The following is a 23,594-nucleotide window of genomic DNA, read 5'->3' as shown; positions in this document are numbered from 1 at the left end:
AACTCATATATTGAGTATTGTACTGCCTTAGTTAGCCGGCCTCTGTGGCTTAAATGTTTATATGTTCGCATTCCAGTGCAAGCTGAGATATTTAGACGTATAAGTCTTCTTACTATTATGGTTCATGTTCTATAAGTTATATTTGTTTGGTGTATAAGGGTCTCACGGTCATATTATGCTAGATTTGTGATCTGAGAGTGTCAAGATGTTTTTTAGCTTTTACATTTGAATTTGTTATTGTAAGTCATGCTGTATTATAGGAGCTTCTTCCAATAGAAGACTTAAATTTAATCAGTTATGGATGGTCTAGTGTCTGTTCAGCATGCGTAACAATATGCTCAGTATACCATACTAGTTGCACTCTCTATATGACATTTTTTGTGATGCCATTAACTATTTATAGAGTATATAACTTCGTCAGTTTAGATATCATATTGTCCATAATATAACCTTTCTTTATTAGAATGTTGTGATTGCATATTAAATGCATTATATAAGTCACTTTATTAAAAAAGGGAACTCTTGTCCATGATAAGCCTCTCTCCTCCCTTTCCCGCCGGAGCTTATTACCGGCGGGTCATACCCCCACTCCTTTCTCCAGCTTTGTCTATAGATGACATTTCCCTAGGAGAGGGGCTCATCCGGAGATTTTCTATAGTCCGAACATTCTACAGCTCTCCTCTCCACATAATACTACAGAGTAACTGGTAAGGCCCCTTATTTCCCATAATTGAGCTCTGGTTTTACCCGGGTCGCATATTCTACGCATTTATCATTATTTTCTCATTATATAAGCATAACATTATGTTTAGTTAATTGCTTCGCTCTGATGGAGCCATGCCCATCCCAGTAGTCATGTAAATAACAGGTCCCCCCTGTGAAGCCCATTCATCCAATAAGTCTTTCCAAACCTGCTGGCCCGACGGACTAACGACGAATGACGGTTCCTTTAAGGGACGTCATCCAAGATGGCGTCCCTCGAATTCCGATTGGCTGATAGGATTCTATCAGCCAATCGGAATTAAGGTAGGAATATTCTGATTGGCTGATGGAATCAGCCAATCAGATTCAAGTTCAATCCGATTGGCTGATTCAATCAGCCAATCAGATTGAGCTCGCAATCTATTGGCTGTTCCGATCAGCCAATAGAATGCGAGCTCAATCTGATTGGCTGATTGGATCAGCCAATCGGATTGAACTTGATTCTGATTGGCTGATTCCATCAGCCAATCAGAATATTCCTACCTTAATTCCGATTGGCTGATAGAATCCTATCAGCCAATCGGAATTCGAGGGACGCCATCTTGGATGACGTCCCTTAAAGGAACCGTCATTCGTCGTTAGTCCGTCGGGCCAGCAGGATGTTCCGCGTTGGAGGTCTGCAAGATGGATCCGGAAGAAAGAAGATTGAAGATGCCGTTGATAGAAGACTTCATCCGGATCATGGACCTCTTCAGCTCCCGCTTGGATGAAGACTTCATCCAGATCATGGACCTATTCAGCCCCCCGCTTGGGCTTGGATCAGGACATTGGAGGAGCTCTTCTGGACAGATCGTTGAACCCGGTGAGGTGAAGATAAGGTAGGAAGATCTTCAGGGGCTTAGTGTTTGGTTTATTTATGGGGGGTTTGGGTTAGATTAGGGGTATGTGGGGGTGGGTTGTAATGTTGGGGGGCTTGGGTATTGTATTTTTTCTTTTACAGGCAAAAGAGCTGAACTTCTTGGGGCATGCCCCGCAAAGGGCCCTGTTCAGGGCTGGTAAGGTAAAAGAGCTTTGAACTTTAGTTATTTAGAATAGGGTAGGGCATTTTTTTATTTTGGGGGGCTTTGTTATTTTATTAGGGGGCTTAGAGTAGGTGTAATTAGTTTAAAATTGTTGTAATATTTTTCTTATGTTTGTAAATATTTTTTTATTTTTTGTAACTTAGTTCTTTTTTATTTTTTGTACTTTAGCAAGTTTATTTAATTGTATTTATTTGTAGGAATTGTATTTAATTAATTTATTGATAGTGTAGTGTTAGGTTAATTGTAGGTAATTGTAGGTAGTTTATTTAATTAATTTATTGATAGTATAGTGTTAGGTTTAATTGTAACTTAGGTTAGGATTTCTTTTACAGGTAAATTTGTAATTATTTTAACTATTTTAGCTATTAAATAGTTCTTAACTATTTAATAGCTATTGTACCTGGTTAAAATAAATACAAAGTTACCTGTAAAATAAATATTAATCCTAAAATAGCTATAATATAATTATAATTTATATTGTAGCTATATTAGGATTTATTTTACAGGTAAGTATTTAGCTTTAAATAGGAATAATTTATTTAATAAGAGATAATTAATTTCGTTAGATTTAAATTATATTTAACTTAGGGGGGTGTTAGTGTTAGGGTTAGACTTAGCTTTAGGGGTTAATACATTTATTAGAATAGCGGTGAGCTCCGGTCGGCAGATTAGGGGTTAATAATTGTAGTTAGGTGTCGGCGATGTTAGGGAGGGCAGATTAGGGGTTAATACTATTTATTATAGGGTTAGTGAGGCGGATTAGGGGTTAATAACTTTATTATAGTAGCGCTCAGGTCCGCTCGGCAGATTAGGGGTTAATAAGTGTAGGCAGGTGGAGGAGACGTTGAGGGGGGGCAGATTAGGGGTTAATAAATATAATACAGGGGTCGGCGGTGTTAGGGGCAGCAGATTAGGGGTACATAAGGATAACGTAGGTGGCGGCGCTTTGCGGTCAGCAGATTAGGGGTTAATAAGTGTAGGCAGGTGGAGGCGACGTTGAGGGGGGCAGATTAGGGGTTAATAAATATAATACAGGGGTCGGCGGTGTTAGGGGCAGCAGATTAGGGGTACATAAGGATAACGTAGGTGGCGGTCGGCAGATTAGGGGTTAAAATTTTTTATTCGAGTGTCGGCAATGTGGGGGGGTCTCGGTTTAGGGGTACATAGGTAGTTTATGGGTGTTAGTGTACTTTAGAGTACAGTAGTTAAGAGCTTTATAAACCGGCGTTTGCCCAGAAAGCTCTTAACTACTGACTTTTTTCCTGCGGCTGGAGTTTTGTCGTTAGATGTCTAACCCTCACTTCAGAAACGACTCGAAATACCGGAGTTAGAAAGATCCCATTGAAAAGATAGGATACGCAATTTACGTAAGGGGATCTGCGGTATGGAAAAGTCGCGGCTGAAAAGTGAGCGTTAGACCCTATTTTGAGTGACTCCAAATACCGGCGGTAGCCTAAAACCAGCGTTAGGAGCCTCTAACGCTGGTTTTCACGGCTAACGCCAAACTCCAAATCTAGGTCAATGTTCTATTTGTGATGGCAATTATCAGTAATATCGGTAAGTTTCTGGTCGATACCAATAATTTCAGAAATTCCAAATATCGGCCCTAATAATCGGCTGCTCTGATATATCGGTCTACCCCTACAACCTATATTTCAAATATAGACTAAATCTTACACTAGAAAATTTAGATTAATTTTAAACCTTGTTACCTATTTAACTCAATATATTATTCGATTATTTATTTTTTATTTTTTATCAGCCATTTAGTTTTACTGTTGTTGACAGGTTCTACACTACATGGTATGCTATAGATTAAAGGACCACTCAATGTAGTAGAATTATATTATTAACAAGTGCATAATAAAAACACAGTGATTTATCACCTACTCTCAACTTCAAATAAGCAGTAGATTTTTTTCTGAAAAATGTATTTTTTTCTCCCTTTTTCTGTCCCCCTGTATCATGTGACAGACAACAGCCAATCAGAGAATAGTATACGTATACCCTGTGAGCTTCTGCACATGCTCAGTAGGATCTTGTTCCCCAAAAAGTGTGAATATAAAAAGACTGTGCAAAATTTGATAATGAAAGTAAATTGGAAAGTGTCTTAAAAATGCATGCTCTTTCTGAATCATAAATGTTTATTTTGACTTGAGTGTCCCTTTAAATTCTGCTTCAGTATACAACAGTGTATTTAAACAAGGGCTGACACAGATGACTCACTTTACCTGTTCAATCTTACCTCTCATCACTTTGACGTTAAAGCACAGTCTACGAAGGGCTTCCTCTGTGTGAAAACTACATTTGACCAACTCATAAAGAGCCTGTGTAAAAGGACAGAAGCCAGTCAAATGGCTGGGCAAGATAATCTAACCATATATATATATATACTTATATTCTATCTTCGTCTTCCCATACCTGCTCATTGTCCCTCACCAGCCTTTCCTCTGGGGAGGATCTTCCCTCTGCTCCGCGTTGATGCTCCGCCACACGACTCAAGTAAACCTCTACCTCACACTCAGGGAGGACATTGGGATCCCACAACAGTTGATCCTTCTCTTCTGAGTCTGAGGAAAAATTCACAGCACAGTATAAAAACATATATACCTGCAGAGTATCTACTCACTGATCATAAAAACATTGTTCTCTATAATGACAAAGAGGATCTGCATACTGATAAAAACAAATCATAATACACATTATGTAAGGAAAGTGTTGATTTATTCACTGTCCATGTACAAACACTTCATTAACCAATTATATAAATTAATCTGTGCATTGCTAATGAATATGTTGTACTGTATACAGCTGAAATCTCTTTAATGGTTCTTACCTCTTCCTCCAGCATGTGGGTATCGCAGATAAGGGAGTCGGGCCTGAGATCCAAGCACAGTATTCTAGTAAAGAAAATAAATGGTTAAATGTACACCAAAATATCAGTGGTTTTGGTGCAAGAGAATTTTTAACAGAGTGCAAAATTATACTATAATCCACTGAGAATTTAGCGAAAGGAGGGTGACTCTAGAAATCAAGTTGGTCATGTGCCCAAATCATATTCCACTTATCTCCTCTTAGAGAGTTTTTATTTGGTGCAAAGTATGTTACAACCTGTACTTCATAAGTTGCCTAGAAAACGCCAGTATGGCGAGAGCCATTCAGAATCACACTGCAGATAACCAATAAACAGCATTGAAAAAACGAATGTCATGCAGGAGTTTTATTGTGTTTTGTATATGTAATAGGCTAAATGCATATGTGACATTATATATATATACTGTATATAAAGTTGGCCAAATATCAAAACACAATAAAGTCAAAAGTTTAGAGTCATTCATCTCAATTTAAAAGGGTAATTGAACATTAAACCTAAAGTGTAACCACCATAAATGTTAAATTTAGCATACAAGAGCCTATGCATTGCACATTCACTATTTGGCTTGCTATTTCTGTAGTTTACCTTTCATAATTGTGTTGTTGTTTTTTACTCCCCCAAAAGAGGCTAGAGGACATATGCTACATATATGTATATTAACACCACTCTCAATTATATTGCTCGTTTCTTTATTTCCTATACATCTGTCCAAACATTCATTACAATATCAACCGACAATCTCAGCTTCCATTCAAAATACATAACTTGCAATAATGTCACAATCATTTTTGTTAACAATATAAAACACAGTAACACTCATATATGCTTTACATTGTGTATTTAAGAAGTAGGGAAAAATCTTCAACGACAAAATGTTTAAAAAATAAATATTTTCTCTGGAAAAATATGGCTATCTTTGCCGTAATAAGTTGGAAACCTTCCTAAATGTTAGGTTCATATGGGAGGAGTCACTCCTGAGATCAGTTATTTTACCAATTCCAGGCACCTCACACACTCCCCAAACCCAAAAGTGAATAAATACAGGCATATAGACACCATTCCCACTGACGGAACTCCACATACAAGTGGATAAAGTGTGCCAGTTGCTGCTAACTTTTGCGTTTACCACCCTCAACTACGGGGAGCTAATCTTAAATGACCTATGTATGAATGAAAGAATGCCTTGCAGAGTTTGTTTGCTTTTATTAAACTAATACTTTGTTGAAGCACCATTTGATTTTATTACAGCAATCAGTCTTTTTGGGTATGAGTTTTTCAGCATGGCACATCTTGACTTGGCAAGATTTGCCCACTCTTCTTTGCAAAAACACTCCAAATCTGTCAGATTGTAAGGGCATCTTTTGTGCACAGCCTACTTAAGATCACCCCGACAGATTTTCAATTGGATACAGGTCTGGGCTCTGACTGGGCCATTCCAAAACTTTAATCTTCTTCTGGTGAAGCCATTCCTTTGTTGATTTGGATGTATGCTTTGGGTCGTTGTTATGCTGAAAGATGAAGCTCCTCTTCATGTTCAGCTTTCTAGTAGAAGCCTGAAGGTTTTGTGACAATATTGTCTGGTATTTGGAACTGTTCATAATTCCCTCTACCTTGACTAAGGCCCCAGTTCCAGCTAAAGAAAAACAGACCTAAAGCATGATGCTGCCACCAAAATGCTTCACTGTGGGTATGGTGTTCTTTTGGTTATATGCAGTGTTGTTTTTGCGCCGAACATTTCTTTTGGAATTATGGCCAAAAAGTTTAATCTTGGTTTCATCAGACCAGAACACCTTTTGCGACATGCTTTTGGGAGACTTCAGATGTGTTTTTGCAAAATTTAGTTGGTCTTGCCACTCTACCCCATAGCCCAGACACATGAAGAATACGGGTGATTGTTGTCACATGTACCACACAGCCAGTACTTGACAGATATTCCTGCAGATCCTTTAATGGTGCTGTAGGCCTCTTGGCAGCCTCCCAGACCAGTTTTCTTCTTGTCTTTTCATCAATTTTGGAGGGACGTCCAGTGGTAATGTCACTGTTGCGCCATATGTTCTCCACTTGATGATGATTGTCTTCACTGTGTTCCATGGTATATCTAATGCCTTGGAAATTCTTTTGTACCGTTCTCCTGACTGATACCTTTTAACAATGAGATCCCTCTGATGCTTTGGAAGCTCTCTGCGGACCATGGCTTTTGCTGTAGGTTGCGACTAAGAAAATGTCAGGAAAGACCTACTAGAACAGCTGAACTTTATTTGGGGTTAATCAGAGGCATTTTAAATGATGGCAGGTGTGTACTGACTCCTATTTAACATGATTTTGAATGTGATTGCTCAATTCTAAACACAGCTACATCCCCAGTTATGCACACTTATGCAACCATATTATTTTATTTTTTTTACTTTTACTTCCCTCCACCTAAATGTTTCAGTTTGTTTTTCAATCAAGTTGTACAGTTTATAGGTCACATTAAAGGTGGAAAAAGTTCTGAAATGATTTATCTTTGTCTAATTTTTTTACATCACAGAAACCAGACATTTTAACAGGGGTGTGTAGACTTTTTATATCCACTGTATATACACACACACTTACAAGTAAATGTATTTATTCATATTGGAAGTGATATCATTTGAATCTTCACTAGTGGATGTATAATGAAAAACGGCACAGAAACAAAGATCTATTTGGATAGGAATTGTTCTCAACAAGAAATTGGGCAACAGACTAAGCCTCAGACCCAAAAAGATGTACCATGTGATATCAACTTCAAATATGAAGACATCAATTGATAGGCAAGTACATTTCTGGTTTAGCTCACACTCTCAATATAGTCTCATGCTATATATATGCTTTCACTAGAGGTTAGTACAGTAAAGGGATATTGCAGTCAACATTTTTCTTTGTTTCATCTAAAATAGATCATTTCAATTATTCAAGAGTTTTGTTTACTGAAAAACTCATGTTCATGTTATGAATAAACCAGTGTTTGCTTGTCATATTGGCAGAGGCTATGCTCATTCAGCAATAAAGATATGGCTGAGACAGTGAGGATTAGTAGGAAGTACAAAAAGCAATACTACAGTATTAGTTTCAACTTCTTACATGTAAACACCTTTTGCTGAATATTTATACGGGCACAAATATATATTTGACATGTGTAAATGCAGCTCTTTCATTTACATGGCAGAAAAAAACCCCAGAGGAAAACATTTTTAAGGAGGAAAAAACAATAACTTTTGCCTGGAGTTTCCGAAGCACTGTCTACATGAAAGATGTGTCATGCTTTATTTTTCTCAGCAGAGAAGAAGAGGGAATTCAAAATACATCATCTGCAAAAAACAATGTGCCAGATTACAAGTGTAAATTGCACTAGAAGTAAGCTTTTTGCGCTCTTCAGGTTGTGCTCATATTATGAGTTAAAAGTAAACTGTTTTCATTTGAGTGCACGTTCACATATTCCCCATAGAAGTCAATGGAGAAAAAAAAAGTGGAAAAACCCCACCACATTCTCGTGCAAACCCGATCGCATACTCTTGTGAGCGCTAACCTGACATGAAAATATGAATATTTGGCATTCCAATTTTCTGCACATAGCAGAATATATATACATATATATATATATATATACATACACACATACATATATATATATATATATATACATACAGGTAGCCCTCAGTTTACGCCGAGGTTAGGTTCCAGAAGGAATGGTTGCAAATCGAAACTGTTGTAAATTGAAACCGAGTTTATAATGTAAGTCAATGGGAAGTGAGGGAGATAGGTTCCAAGCACCTCTCAAAATTGTCATGAGTAACACCTAATACATTATTTTTAAAGCTTAGAAATGAAGACTTTAAATGCTAAACAGCATTATAAACCTATAAAATAATCACACAACGCAGAATGAATAATTAAACTAAGTTAAATGAACAAAAACATTTGCTAAACAGCATTATAAACCTAATAAAATAATCACACAACACAGACTTCACTTGCATTTTTCTGCAAACAGTTATTTCTATGCATTCCAATCTGGACTGATTTATAGACAGGAAGATCTTGTTCCTTTGAAATCTGCTTTATAGCTCAGGTCTGGTTAAAGTGATTAATTTCAGCTTGCTTGGCTTTGCTGCAACACAAGCGGACAGCTCCACCTACTGGCTATTTTAATAAATGCACTGCTTCTCAATGCTTTTCAATAGCAGTCACATGACTGGAAAAAAAGGTTGTTATTCTGAAACGGTGTAAATTGAACCGTTGTAAAACGAGGGTCACCTGTATATATATATATATATATATATATATATATATATATATATATATATATATATATATATATATATATATATATATATATATATACGTACATACATACATGATTATATATAGGTATAGATATATACAGATACGTATAGGAATATATATTTATAAATACATAGAACATATTCTGCTATGTGCAGAACATTGGAATGTGAAATATTTACAGTAGATAAATAGTTAAAACCTTTATTAAAATATGAATATTGCATAAATATGTTTTTCATGTTTTCATCAACTTAACTGCAAAGGACTCCAATGCACTTCTATATATGTATACATATGTATTTATGTGTATATGTCTGTAAATATATATATACAGGTATATATATGTTAACACAAAAGAGAAAAAATCATATACAGAGTTCAGCGCAACAATTACCATATATAAATTATTATTCTATTATAAGGTGTACTAATACTGATAAAGTCTTAGTATAAATATACTGTTCGTTGTTAAGAAAAGCCTACAAAGTCTTTTCTGCTTCCAATATTAACGTGGAATATGATCAACAGCATTCACTATAGTAGGTGTCTCCTTACCAGATTTACCCTCAATCATATGAGGTAATGAGTGGTCACGAAAAGGTAAACTCAGGTGATTCTGGAGCAGTGGTGGTGTGTTGTCTGTGACCGTTTTTCACAGGAGAGTGTGGGTACTCTGTTCTTGTGCGTGCCACTTGCTGAATGGAAACTTCCAATGGATCTTTTCCTTATGTTGAGGAACTTGTCTGTGGTCTCTCAGGAGTATGGTATTGTCCCAGTTCGATAATTTATAGAAGAAAAGAGAACAAAAAAGACATAGCGTAATACTGTATAAAAAGTGTTAGTTTATTACAGTGATTTAAACGCTACACACTTACATTTTAAAACCTCAGTCCATAATGAGGTAAGCATTCAAATATTTAAAATAGTAAAAGGTGTAGATTGAACCAGGTCAATCTAATGGTGCAGAGCTTGATACTGAATGACTTGATTACCGGTGACTTATATCCGTTAATACACACACAGTCACTTGTATTTGATGATAGAAAATTGCAGTGCACTTGCAATAGTCAAATAGTGTGACTGAAGAAATCAATGTTGTGGGATTAAGGAGCCACTATTTATCCTGTTGTTCACTAACAGGCTATGTATTATTTTAAGCAAATAAGTTGCCTGTTGTAATGCGAGAGGCTTGGAGTATGGCAAGCAAAAATTGAGCCGGACCGCTGGATATAGTAAGACTGCACTGCCACTATTCAAAAGACCTTACGCGTTTCGAAGTGTGTCCGTATGGTACTTCTTCGTCAGAGGTAATTTTCTTCTATAAATTATCGAACTGGGACAATACCATACTCCTGAGAGACCACAGACAAGTTCCTCAACATAAGGAAAAGATCCATTGGAAGTTTCCATTCAGCAAGTGGCACGCACAAGAACAGAGTACCCACACTCTCCTGTGAAAAACGGTCACAGACAACACACCACCACTGCTCCAGAATCACCTGAGTTTACCTTTTCGTGACCACTCATTACCTCATATGATTGAGGGTAAATCTGGTAAGGAGACACCTACTATAGTGAATGCTGTTGATCATATTCCACGTTAATATTGGAAGCAGAAAAGACTTTGTAGGCTTTTCTTACCAACGAACAGTATATTTATACTAAGACTTTATCAGTATTAGTACACCTTATAATAGAATAATAATTTATATATGGTAATTGTTGCACTGAACTCTGTATATGATTTTTTCTCTTTTGTGTTAACATTTCTATAAGTGACAAGGGTACACTTAGATCATTTCAAGCTGCACTACCATTCGAACGACCAGGTAGTTTTATTAGACTACTCTCTATACCACTCTCTGTCCATTTAGAATAATAGGTATAATTTAGCGCTGGTAGCTTCTCTTGCCTTACTCCACAGGTATATATATATATATATATATATATATATATATATATATATACACACACACATATAAATACATATGTACACACACACACACATATAGATTATATATATATATATATATATATATATATATATACATATATATATATATATATATAAACTTCAAGGAAAGAAGAGAAGAGGCACTCACAGGTCTTAGTTAACACAAATTTTATTAATAGTTCATCAATTTAGTCAGTCAACGTTTCGGTCCTCACATGGACCTTTGTCAAGAGTGTTTCTACAAAAAAGATATACAATTCAATGAAAGCACAATTAGTACCACTAGGTGTAAGACACCACATTAAACAAAATAAACAACTACAAGACGCTAGCAAAGACAAAAAGCAAAAAGTTAAAAAATGCGAAAGAAAACAGAAAAAAAAAGAAAAATAGGAAGGTACATGGTAAATAAATCAACATGAAATGTAAATTCATAGGCTATACATGGTTATCTCCAAAGCAGCTTGTAATATCTGATGTATGGTCAAAAAACATTTTGAATAGATTGTACATACATATAAAAAGTGTGAACTGCTAGGTAGATGTCACATATGTAGAAAGATACTTAATAAGTGTTAATCAAAAATGGTGAAAGAGAGAACAAAGTTCTATTTCACATAACGCAAGACATGTTGCAGTTAGTTTTGTTCATAATTGCTAGTTTACTCAAGTAATGGTGTAAGATGTAAAGTCGAAGTAATGGAGAAGATGTCAAGCCGAAGTGGACACATACAGTAAACAGACTAAAAAAGACTAAAAAGACTCCAATCCTCAACAAGTGTACCCTTACATATACTTATACATAGTCATCATAGTCGGGATATACATCAGTGTCTAAATCACATTTTAGTGATATACTTTCAACAAACGCTCAGAGGTTAACATGCTGTAACTCGCATAATGTTTGTAAAAGTGATAAACATGTGAATTGTGTAATTAGCAGTATAGTGCTAAAGTCAGGTACCAAGTTACACAGGAGTGTATACTATATAAGGGGACAAACAGAGTCTCCTAGTAAATAAACCACGGGAACACAGTGTTAGAATCAACCCGATTTCCAAGCATATAGTTTTATCTTACCTCAATATGAGAGAGTTTGCTATGTTCAGCGGTGAACAGATGGTGTTCTGAACCGCTCTTAAATAGTGTGTTGGAAGCGTGGCGACGGCGTACATGACGTCATCAGCCATGCATCACAAGCACAGTTCAGAGGGGAGTAAACGTGGCAACCACGCATAGCTTTTTACGTGCTACCAGTATATATTGTACTGTTACAGTATATGCTGATATGAACCATAAGAGTTAGTGGGCTGTAATGTAGATTAGTTTGTAAAGAAGGATTGGCATAAGCGGATTCAGGCTGCTATATTACAGACAAGAGAAAGAATGTAACAGTGTGTACAGACTGAACTGCACAAAAGTACACGGGTATTGGGGGATGAAAATATGGGAGTATGTATAAGTGTACTACAAGGACAGGATGGGTAGGAGTCTGTTCAATGTGTGTTGTAGGTGCTGTGTGTGGGTGTGTGAAGAGTCATCACATGTGCAACTTAACATGATACTATTTCTTGCATGACAAATGGGGTATCTCAAGAATAACCTAGTTGTAAGCTATCAGGAGGGAAAATAGCTAAGCATATGTGTAACCACCTATAGAGAGAACAATGAAAATGTAAAACATCAAACTTGGAGATAATCTTCTAGGGGAAGACCTGTATAGACCTGATAGTAAGTGTATTACAAACATACAAACATGAATCTAGTATTGTTGCCCCAATTATTTATGATTATACTGGGTAGGTTACACTAAGCTAACAGCGCTAATGTCCACTTAATAGAACAGGGCATAGTCAATGCTGGTATTGAGTCCCTTCGGTATCAATGTCTCCAATTGGTTAATCCACCTTGCTTCCTTCTTGAGTAATTCAAGGTTTCTGTCACCCCCTCTTTTTAATAGGGGTTTCCAATCAATGAGGATTGTTCTTATCATGGCTACAGTGTGGCCATGTTGCATGAAGTGACGTGCCACAGGTTGGTCACTTTTTTTGTCTTTTATGGCCTTTCTAATCACACTGCGATGGTTTGATAGGTGCTGACGGAAGGTCGTGCTTGTCTTGCCTACATAATATAGGCCACATGGGGAAATGATCAAATAGACAACATATTCCATGGTGCAGGTTAATCTGTGTTGTATAGGTATAGTCTTCCCATTATGTGGGTGATGGAATGTAGCACCTATTATAAAGGAGTTACAAGTGATGCAATTCCCACAACTGTAGCATCCTTTTTTGGGTGTGGGTAGCCAAATATTTTGTTTCATATCAGGCTCAAAGGTTGTCTTGACCAGTATGTCTCTGAGATTGTTGGTTCTACTATAGACCATTGTTGGAGGGGGCTTATTGTAGAAAGGGAGAGTTGGATCTTGGTTTAAGATGAACCAATTGTTCTCTATTATTCGTCAAGTAGATCTGCTCGTTGGGTTGAAGGTGACCATCATATTCATGTGTTCATATTTAATCTTGTCTCCAATTTCTCTGGTGAGAAGGTCCGTTTGTGTTAGATTCCAGGTGTCATTCATGATCTGTTCCACTTCAGTTTGTTTATATCCTCTCTGTATAAATTTCAGCCTCATCGCTTCCAGTTATTTTCTTTATTCTTCTTGTCACTGTTGTTACGTATCACTCTCATCATTTGGGATCTAATAATTCCATTCTTGAGTGCTTGCGGGTGAAAAGAGTTGGCCGTGAGTAGAGAGTTACGGTCTGTTGGCTTAGAGTAGAGGGTTGTTCCGATTTTTATCTCTGGGTTAGTCATATCCTTGTAGATCTCAATGTCCAAGAAATAGATGGTATGTTTGTTGTGTTCCATCTTGAACTTTACATATGGTAGTGCATTGTCCACCCGGTGGAACCAATGTAGTAGTTCTTCCTCTTTGCCATTCCAAATTAGGAAGAGATCATCAATGTATCTGCGGTAAATGCTGATGCAGTCCATGTTGTTTGAGTATATGAATTGGTTTTTAAACCAGGCCATAAATAGATTGACATAAGCTGGAACCATGTTTGAGCCCATAGCAGTACCCATTTGTTGTAGATAATATTTGTTTTCACATTTAAAGTAGTTGTGGGTCAAACATAGGTGTATAAGATCTAGGAGAAATTCCGTTGGTGGGCCATAATACATGGTGTCTTTAGTTAGGAATTCTTTGGTTGCCTTGATGCCTATGTTGTGAGGAATGATGGTGTACAGACTGCCTACATCAAGGGTCACAAAAATGCTATCTTGACTGATGTTTTGAATAGTGTTCAATTCCTTAATCAGAGTTTTGGAGTCTAGCAAGAACAATGAGGTTTGTTTAACCGTCTGTTGTAGGAAATGATCAATATACTGGGCAATAGGTTGGAATAGGGACCCCCTTGCAGATACTATCGGCCTCCCAGGTGGATTAGTGATTGATTTATGAATCTTTGGTACTGTGGAAATTATAGGACATTTAGGGTGAGGTTTAGTGATAAACTCTCCTAATTTCTCGTCTACATACCTGTTTTGGACTGCCATGGAAATTACATCATCAACAACTCTTTTGTACATGGTGGTTGGGTTAGATGTTAGTACTTGGTACACCTTTTCATCTTGTAGTTGTGTCAAAAGTTCATTCCTGTAGTATTCATAGTCCAGTATGACTATGGCTCCCCCCTTGTCGGCAGGGCGTTTGACAATGGACTGGTCTTCAGATAAATTTTTCAGTGCTTTCCTCTGTGCAATATTTAGGTTTTGTCCTCTATTTCTAAATTGCTTGTTGTTTTTTTCCACCTCCTGTGTGCAAACCCTAATGTAGGTTTTGATGGCTGGATGAGTGTTGATGGGTTCAAATTTGCTTTTCCTGGAGAAGGGATTAGTTTGTATCTGTTGGTCCTCCTTAAAGAATTCCTTAAGTTTAAGCTGTCTCTGTAATCTATTCAATTCTACAGCGTTTGTTGAAAGTATATCACTAAAATGTGATGTAGACACTGATGTATATACCGACTATGATGTCTATGTATAAGTATATGTAAGGGCACACTTGTTGTGGATTAGAGTCTTTTTAGTCTTTTTTACTCTGTTTACTGTATGTGTCCACTTCGGCTTTACATCTTCTTCAATGTCTGGCTTACACCATTACTTGAGTTAACTAGCAATTATGAACAAAACTAACTGCAACATGTCTGGCGTTGTGTGAAACAGAACTTTGTTCTCTCTTTCACCATTGTTGATCAACACTTATTAAGTATCTTTCTACATATGTGACATCTACCTAGCAGTTCACACCTTTTATATGTATGTACAATCTATTCAAAATGTATTTTGACCATACATCAAATATTACAAGCCGTTTTGGAGATAACCATGTATAGCCTATGAATTTACATTTCATGTTGATTTATTTTCCATGTACCTTCCTATTTTTATTTTTTTCTGTTTTCTTTCGCATTTTTTCACTTTTTGCTTTTTGTCTTTGCTAGCGTCTTGTGGTTGTTTATTTTTTTTAATGTGGTGTCTTACACCTAGTGGTACTAATTGTGCTTTCATTGAATTTTATATCTTTGTTGTCGAAACAGTCTTGACAAAGGTCCATGTGAGGACCGAAACGTTGAATGACTAAATTGATGAACTATTAATAAAATTTGTGTTAACTAAGACCTGTGAATGCCTCTTCTTTCTTTGAAGTTTCTACCTATCTACCATAGAGTGCATCCAGGCAATACACACTTACAGTGAGTGCTTGAATCCTAAAACTAGAAATATTCAACTATATTCTTTAGAGCACCCTGCAACGCCACATAGTAGCACAAAGCAAGTTACGTTCAACCCTAGATGAACACACATTACACATGGCGCACACAGCAAGTACACATGCCCTGGATAATGAACAGGATGATTGCAGTGACACTTTCGCCTACACAGATGAGGATGCCGATAGGATTCTTCAAGAATGTGAACAAGGCGAAGTTGGAGAGGTACCAATCAATACTATAGGAGGAAAATGATTCCACAGGGACTGAGAATGAAGAGCATCCCAACCATCGGAAGGAACAACACTGAGTTCTGCAAAAAATGGTGCAGTATCCTTAATAAATGTTCATTTGACCTGATGCTACTTATATTGGAAGAGGTAACAAGATTGAAGAAACAAATCGGAGGAGACATAGGGGTCCTGGAACAAACCAAACTGAACGTATTACAGAATGATCCAAAGGAAGATTGGATATTGAAACTACAAGATAAGGTCAATAAATATCAGCAGGACCTGGTCAACTTCAAGAATAAAAAGCTACTAGCAGTCGAAGGTGACTACAGGGAGAAGAATGTATATGCATGGCTGACAGGAAAAACACTCAATAGAAGGTTCAACCAAAAAAAACGAGCAAACCAATCAATACTGTGGACAGCAGTGGAGCTGAATCTAGTGATCAAGACACAGAAAGTACCCGATCCAACACAGACGACAGAAACAAGATTACCTCTAAACCACCTACCCAGGTTCAAAAAAAGGGGGGGGGGGAGAAAGAACCAGAACCCACACCAGAAGGGGCAGACAAAACAAGAATAACCAGATCAGGAGCTGCCCAGAAGACGTAGTTGTAAATTTGAGCAAAAGGACCATAACAGACATTGAAAGCGAGGTCCTCAATAAAGGACTAAGCTTTGTCCCCACCCCAAAGATTGATATGTTCACTAACCATGTAGAATTGAATAGATTACAGAGACAGCTAAAACTTAAGGAATTCTTTAAGGAGGACCAACAGATACAAACTAATCCCTTCTCCAGGAAAAGCAAATTTGAACCCATCAACACTCATCCAGCCATCAAAACCTACATTAGGGTTTGCACACAGGAGGTGGAAAAAAACAACAAGCAATTTAGAAATAGAGGACAAAACCTAAATATTGCACAGAGGAAAGCACTGAAAAATTTATCTGAAGACCAGACCATTGTCATACGCCCTGCCAACAAGGGGGGAGCCATAGTCATACTGGACTATGAATACTACAGGAATGAACTTTTGACACAACTACAAGATGAAAAGGTGTACCAAGTACTAACATCTAACCCAACCACCATGTACAAAAGAGTTGTTGATGATGTCATTTCCATGGCAGTTCAAAACAGGTATGTAGACGAGAAATTAGGAGAGAGTTTCTAACTACACCTCACCTCTAATTTGGAATGGCAAAGAGGAAGAACTACTACATTGGTTCCACGGGGTGGACAATGCACTACCATATGTAAAGTTCAAGATGGAACACAACAAACATACCATCCATTTCTTGGACATTGAGATCTACAAGGATATGACTAACCCAGAGATAAAAATCGGAACAACCCTCTACTCTAAGCCAACAGACCGTAACTCTCTACTCATGGCCAACTCTTTTCACCCGCAAGCACTCAAGAAAAGAATTATTAGATCCCAAATGATGAGAGTGATACGTAACAACAGTGACAAGAATAAAGAAAAACAACTGGAAGCGATGAGGCTTAAATTTATACAGAGAGGATATAAACAAACTGAAGTGGAACAGATCATGAATGACACATGGAATCTAACACAAACAGACCTTCTCACCAGAGAAATTGGAGACAAGATTAAATATGAACGCATGAATATGATGGTCACCTTCAACCCAACGAGCAGATCTACTCGACGAATAATAGAGAACAATTGGTTCATCTTAAACCAAGATCCAACTCTCCCTTTCTATAATAAGCCCCCTCCAAGAATGGTCTATAGTAGAACCAACAATCTCAGAGACATACTGGTCAAGACAACCTTTGAGCCTGATATGAAACAAAATATTTGGCTACCCACACCCAAAAAAGGATGCTACAGTTGTGGGAATTGCATCACTTGTAACTCCTTTATAATAGGTGCTAAATTCCATCACCCACATAATGGGAAGACTATACCTATACAACACAGATTAACCTGCACCACGGAATATGTTGTCTATTTGATCATTTCCCCATGTGGCCTATATTATGTAGGCAAGACAAGCACAACCTTTCCGTGAGCGCCTAGCAAGCCATCGCAGTGCGATTAGAAAGGCCATAAAAGACATAAAAAGTGACCAACCTGTGGCACGTCACTTCATGCAACATGGCCATACTGTAGCCATGATAAGAACAATCCTGATTGATTGGATTACCCCATTAAAAAGAGGGGGTGACAGAAACCTTGAATTACTCAAGATGGAAGCAAGGTGAATAAACCGATTTGAGACATTGGTACCGAAGGGACTCAATACCAGCATTGACTATGCCCTGTTCTATTAAGTGGACATTAGCACTGTTAGCTTAGTGTAACCTACCCAGTATAATCATAATATTGGGGCAGCAATACTAGATTCATGTTTGTATGTTTGCAATACACTTACTATCAGCTCTATACAGGTCTTTCCCTAGAAGATTATCTCCAAGTTTGATGTTTTACATTTTCATTGTTCTCTCTATAGGTGGTTACACATATGCTTAGCTATTTTCCCTCCTGATAGCTTACAACTAGGTTATTCCTTTTATGTCTTTTTCCACCTTGAGATACCCCATTTGTCACACAAGAAATAGTATTGTGTTAACTTGCACATGTGATGACTCTACACACCCACACACAGCACCTACATCACACATTGAACAGACACTTACACTTATACATACTCCCATATTTTTATCCCCCAATACCCTTGTACTTTTGTGCACTTCAGTCTGTACACACTATGTTACATTCGTTCTCTTGTATGTAATATAGCATCCTGAATCCGCTTATGCCAATCCTTTTTGACAAACTAATCTGCATTACAGCCCACTAACTCGTATGGTTCGTATCAGCATATACTGTAACAGTACAATATATACTGGTAGCACGTAAAAAGCTATGCGTGGTTGCCACGTTTATTCCCCTCTGAACTATGCTTGTGATGCACGGCTGATGACGTCATGACGTCATGTACGCCGTCGCCACAATTCCAACACACTATTTAAGAGCGGTTCAGAACACCATCTGTTCACCGCTGAACATCGCAAACACTCTCATATTGAGGTAAGATTAAACTATATGCTTGGAAATCGGGTTGATTCTAACACTGTGTTCTCGTGGTTTATTTACTAGGAGACTCTGTCCCCTTATATAGTATACACTCCTGTGTGACTTGGTACCTGACTTTACCACTATACTGCTAATTACACAATTCAAATGATATGCTCTAACCACATACACACTTACTAGTATTAAGGATATCCACGCTACCGGTGCTACACAAGTATATCACTTTTAGAAACATTATGCGAGTTACAGCATGTTGACCTCTGAGCGTTTGTTGAAAGTATATCACTAAAATATGATGTAGACACTGATGTATATACTGACTATGTTGTCTATGTATAAGTATATGTAAGGGTACAATTGTTGAGGATTAGAGCCTTTTTAGTCTGTTTACTGTATGTGTCCACTTCTGCTTTACATCTTCTTCAATGTCTGGCTTACACCATTATGTCTAGCGTTGTGTGAAATAGAACTTTGTTCTCTCTTTCACCATTGTTGATCAACACTTATTAAGTATCTTTCTACATATGTGACATCTACCTAGCAGTTCACACCTTTTATATGTATGTACAATCTATTTAAAATGTTTTTTGACCATACATCAGATATTATAAGCTGTTTTGGAGATAACCATGTATAGCCTATGAATTTACATTTCATGTTGATTTATTTACCATGTACCTTCCTATTTTTCTTTTTTTTTCTGTTTTCTTTCGCATTTTTTCACTTTTTGCTTTTTGTCTTTGCTAGCGTCTTGTGGTTGTTTATTTTGGTTAATGTGGTGTCTTTCACCTAGTGGTACTAATTGTGCTTTCATTGAATGTTATATCTTTGTTGTAGAAACAGTCTTGACAAAGGTCCATGTGAGGACCGAAACGTTGAATGACTAAATTGATGAACTATTAATAAAATTTGTGTTAACTAAGACCTGTGAGTACCTCTTCTTTCCTTGAAGTTTCTACCTATCTACCATAGAGTGCACCCAGGCAATACACACTTACAGTGAGTGCTTGGAAAACTATATATATATATATATACATACACACACACACATATATATATATATATATATATATATATATATATATATATATATATATACACACACACACATATAATTGTCAACATTTACAGACTTTTAGCTGTTTGCAATGAACAAATTAAACAAAAGCAATTGAAATAGCTCAAAATAGCTTAACACAATAAATGCTTCAAGTGGTTTCCCCAAATTCAACTGAAATGCAACTTTTAATGAATTCAGCAGGCTCAAAACTATTCAAGCATTTTTAGTAATTGGTAGATCACCCTTTTGCTGTTATGACTTGCTGCAAACGAGATGCATAGCAAGACACCAGCTTCTGTCAACATTCCTAAGGAATCTTAGCCCATTTCTCATGAGCAATGGCCTCCAGTTTAGTAATATTCATGGGTTTGCGTAGTGCAACCACATTCTTTAAATCCCACCAGAGATTATCTATCGGTTTTAAGTCATATGACTGTAATGGTCACTGTAGAATCTTCCAGGACATCTTCTGTAACCAAGCCTTGGTGGAATTTGAGGTATGCTTGGGATCATTGTCCTGTTGAAAGTTCCAATGATGACCAAGCTTCAGCTTCCTCACAGATGGCTTAACATTTTCTCCTAGGATTTCATGATACCTCAATGAATCCACATGCTGCCGGTTTCCAGTGCCAGCGGGTGCAAAGCAGCCCCAGAGCATCATTGAGCCACCACAATGCTCAACTGTAGGCAGAGTATTTTTTTTTCAGTGTATGCTTCATTCTTCTTCCTCCAGACATACCGCTGATCCATTTGGCCGAACAGTTCAAGTTTTGCTTCATCGCTCCACAGAACAGAATCCCAAAACTTCTGTGGCTTATTTATTTGATTTTGAGCATATTGGGTCAGAAGTGGTGTACGTCATGGAGTTCTAGCATGAAAACCTTCTGTGTTTAGTACGCACCTTACTCTGCAAACTGAAACCTTAGTGCCTGTTGCCACCAAGTCTTGCTGCAGGTCTTTTGCAGTCACGCAAGGGTTTTTCTCAACCTGCCCTCTCAGAAATCTGGTTGCAGCTGTTGATAGCTTCCTTTTTCTACACCGTCCAGGTAGTGTAACCACTGTTCCTTTGAACTTGTGAACTAACAAAAATTGGGTTTAATATCCCTTTAAAGCCCTTTGGCTGCCTTCTTTGTCTAACAACTGGGATCTCATATCTTTGAGCCCTTATAACTTTTGTGCTCAAGCGATCCTGTATACTTTCTAGTAGGGCTGCAACAACTAATCGGTAAATTTGATCATAAAAATAGTTGTCAACAAATCTCATTATCAATTAGGTGGTCAGCGATTAGTTGGTCAGTTGCACAGCACCAGCTGCTTTAATCTGATGATCTACTGCAACTAAGATTGTGCAAAAAAAAATTGAATTTATTTATTTTTTTAATCTTTTTTCTTTCCGATTAATCGGACAATAATCATCCGATTAATCGGATAGAAAAAAAAAAAAAAAATGTTTGCACAATACCATGTGCAGGAGTTCATCGGATTGAAGCAGCTGGTGCTGTGCAATTAACCAACTAATCGCTGACCACCTAATTGATAATGAGATTCTTTGACAACTATTTTTATGATCAATCTTACCGATTAGTTGTTGCAGCCCTACTTTCTAGTAATACCAGCAGTAAGCCAGACGAGCATAAACACCAGCAATAAACCACTTTTCGCTTGTGCTCCACTTGTAATCTGGCCCAATATGCTCAGAAGGATGCTATGTTAGGTATATGTGAGGAGTCAGGAGAAGCACTTTGGGAATAGATCATTTTCGCTTAACTTTTCAGTAACAGAGAAGAAAAATGTCATTCCCCTTAAAGGGCTAGATTAGAAGTGGAGAGCAATAATTCAGGGTGCGTTATCTTTTGCACAAAGACTAACACACTAGTGGGTGGTTAAAGATTTTAAACAAAGCATCATTAACATGGCAGAAACTTTTTTAGCAAGCCTTATACTTGTAATAAATAGTGAGAGTTATTAACACACTCACTACAAGTGATGAGTTAAAGGAACAGTCTACTCCAGAATTTGTATTGTTTAAAACAACAATCCCTTTATTACCGCTATTCATCTGCTGCACCTCTCTGCCAGTCCCTTCACTAGCTTCCTCTTGCCTCCAGGATTAAACACAAAATCCTCACGCTGACATATAAAGCCCTCAACTGCACTGCTCCCCACTACATTTCAGACCTTGTTTCCAGATACTCTCCCTCCTGTCCCCTTCGCTCTGCTCACGATCTCCTACTCTCCTCCTCTCTTGTTACCTCCTCACATTCCCGTTTACAGAACTTCTCCAGACTGGCTCCCATCTTGTGAAACTCCCTGCCTCACTCCACAAGACTCTCCCCTAGTTTTAACAGCTTCAAGCGCTCCCTAAAGACTCTACTATTCAGGGATGCATACAACCAACACTAACCTTTCCAAACTCCATTGCTTTCCCCTTGAACCCCTTAGAATGTAAGCCTATGAGCCCAGCTGTTTGTAGATCGCCTTTATAAGAGCCGACTACAAAAGTGCAACTCTCGGCAGGGCCCTCTACCTATTTGATCCCTATAAATGTAATCCTGTATACCAACTATATTTATAGCGCTGCAGAATCTGTTGGCGCTCTACAAATACCATTTAATAATAACAATAATAATTACCCGTTCCCCAGTTTTGCATAACCAACACAGTTCTATTAATATACTTTTTACCTCTGTGATTACCTTGTATCTAAGCCTCTGCAGACTGCCCCCTTATCTAAGTTCTTTTGACAGACATGCATTTTAGCCAATCAGTGCTGACTCACAAGTAACTCCACGGGAGTGAGCAGGCTATTACCTATAAGGCATACATGAACTAGCGCTGTCTAGCTGGAAAAAAAAACTGTCAAAATGCACTGAAATAACAGGCAGCCTTCAAGGGCTTAGAAATTTGCATATGAGTCTAACTAGGTTTAGCTTTCAACAAAGAATACCAAGAAAACAAAGCAAATTTGATTATAAAAGTAAACTAGTTGGTAAGCCTGCCCAGAGGGCAGTCTATGTGTTGTTAATAAAAAAATAAAAATAAAAAATTGAACTACAGAAAAAAAATAAACAAATTATCAAAAATAAAAAAATTAAACCTAATCCCTATGAAAATTAAAAAGCTTCCCCAAAATAAAAACACCCCCTAATCTAATGATAAACTACCAATAGCCCTTAAAAGGGCTTTTTGTAGGGCATTGCCCTAAGTTAAACAACTCTTTTGCAGTTACCAAAATTTTTTAGTCCCCCCTAACAGTAAAACCCACCACCCACCAAACCCCCCCCCCAAAATAAATAAACCTAACACTAAAAAACCTTAAGTATCCATTGCCCTGAAAAGGGCATTTCTATGGGCATTCAGCTCTTTTGCTGCCCATCCCTAATCTAAAAAAAAAAAATATTTAAAAAAAACAAAACCTAAGTCTTATACCCAAAAATTTAAAAATTAAACCTAAGTTTTAATTAAGCTAAAGTTGCAAAAAATAAAAAAGCTAAGATTAAAAAAAATAAAAAAGGCTAACTTTGCAGAA

The 23,594-nt window shown here is 37.3% G+C and overlaps 1 protein-coding gene across 1 annotated transcript in view; it reads right to left on the bottom strand.

The window, feature by feature from the left end:
• Nucleotides 1-23,594, bottom strand: part of LOC128647245 (mesoderm induction early response protein 3) — a 268,112-nt gene that overhangs the window by 154,893 nt on the left and 89,625 nt on the right. Inside the window, exons 7-9 of the mRNA XM_053700036.1 lie at nt 4,621-4,684; nt 4,206-4,354; nt 4,030-4,111 (exon numbers count right to left, since the gene is read on the bottom strand). Coding sequence (XP_053556011.1) covers nt 4,030-4,111; nt 4,206-4,354; nt 4,621-4,684 — 295 coding nt within the window. The remainder of the gene's footprint in view (nt 1-4,029; nt 4,112-4,205; nt 4,355-4,620; nt 4,685-23,594) is intronic.

Source organism: Bombina bombina, chromosome 2 (genome assembly GCF_027579735.1).
Source record: "Bombina bombina isolate aBomBom1 chromosome 2, aBomBom1.pri, whole genome shotgun sequence".
NCBI classification, from domain to species: Eukaryota; Metazoa; Chordata; class Amphibia; order Anura; family Bombinatoridae; genus Bombina; species Bombina bombina.
This window is presented reverse-complemented; position numbering and strand designations above follow the sequence as displayed.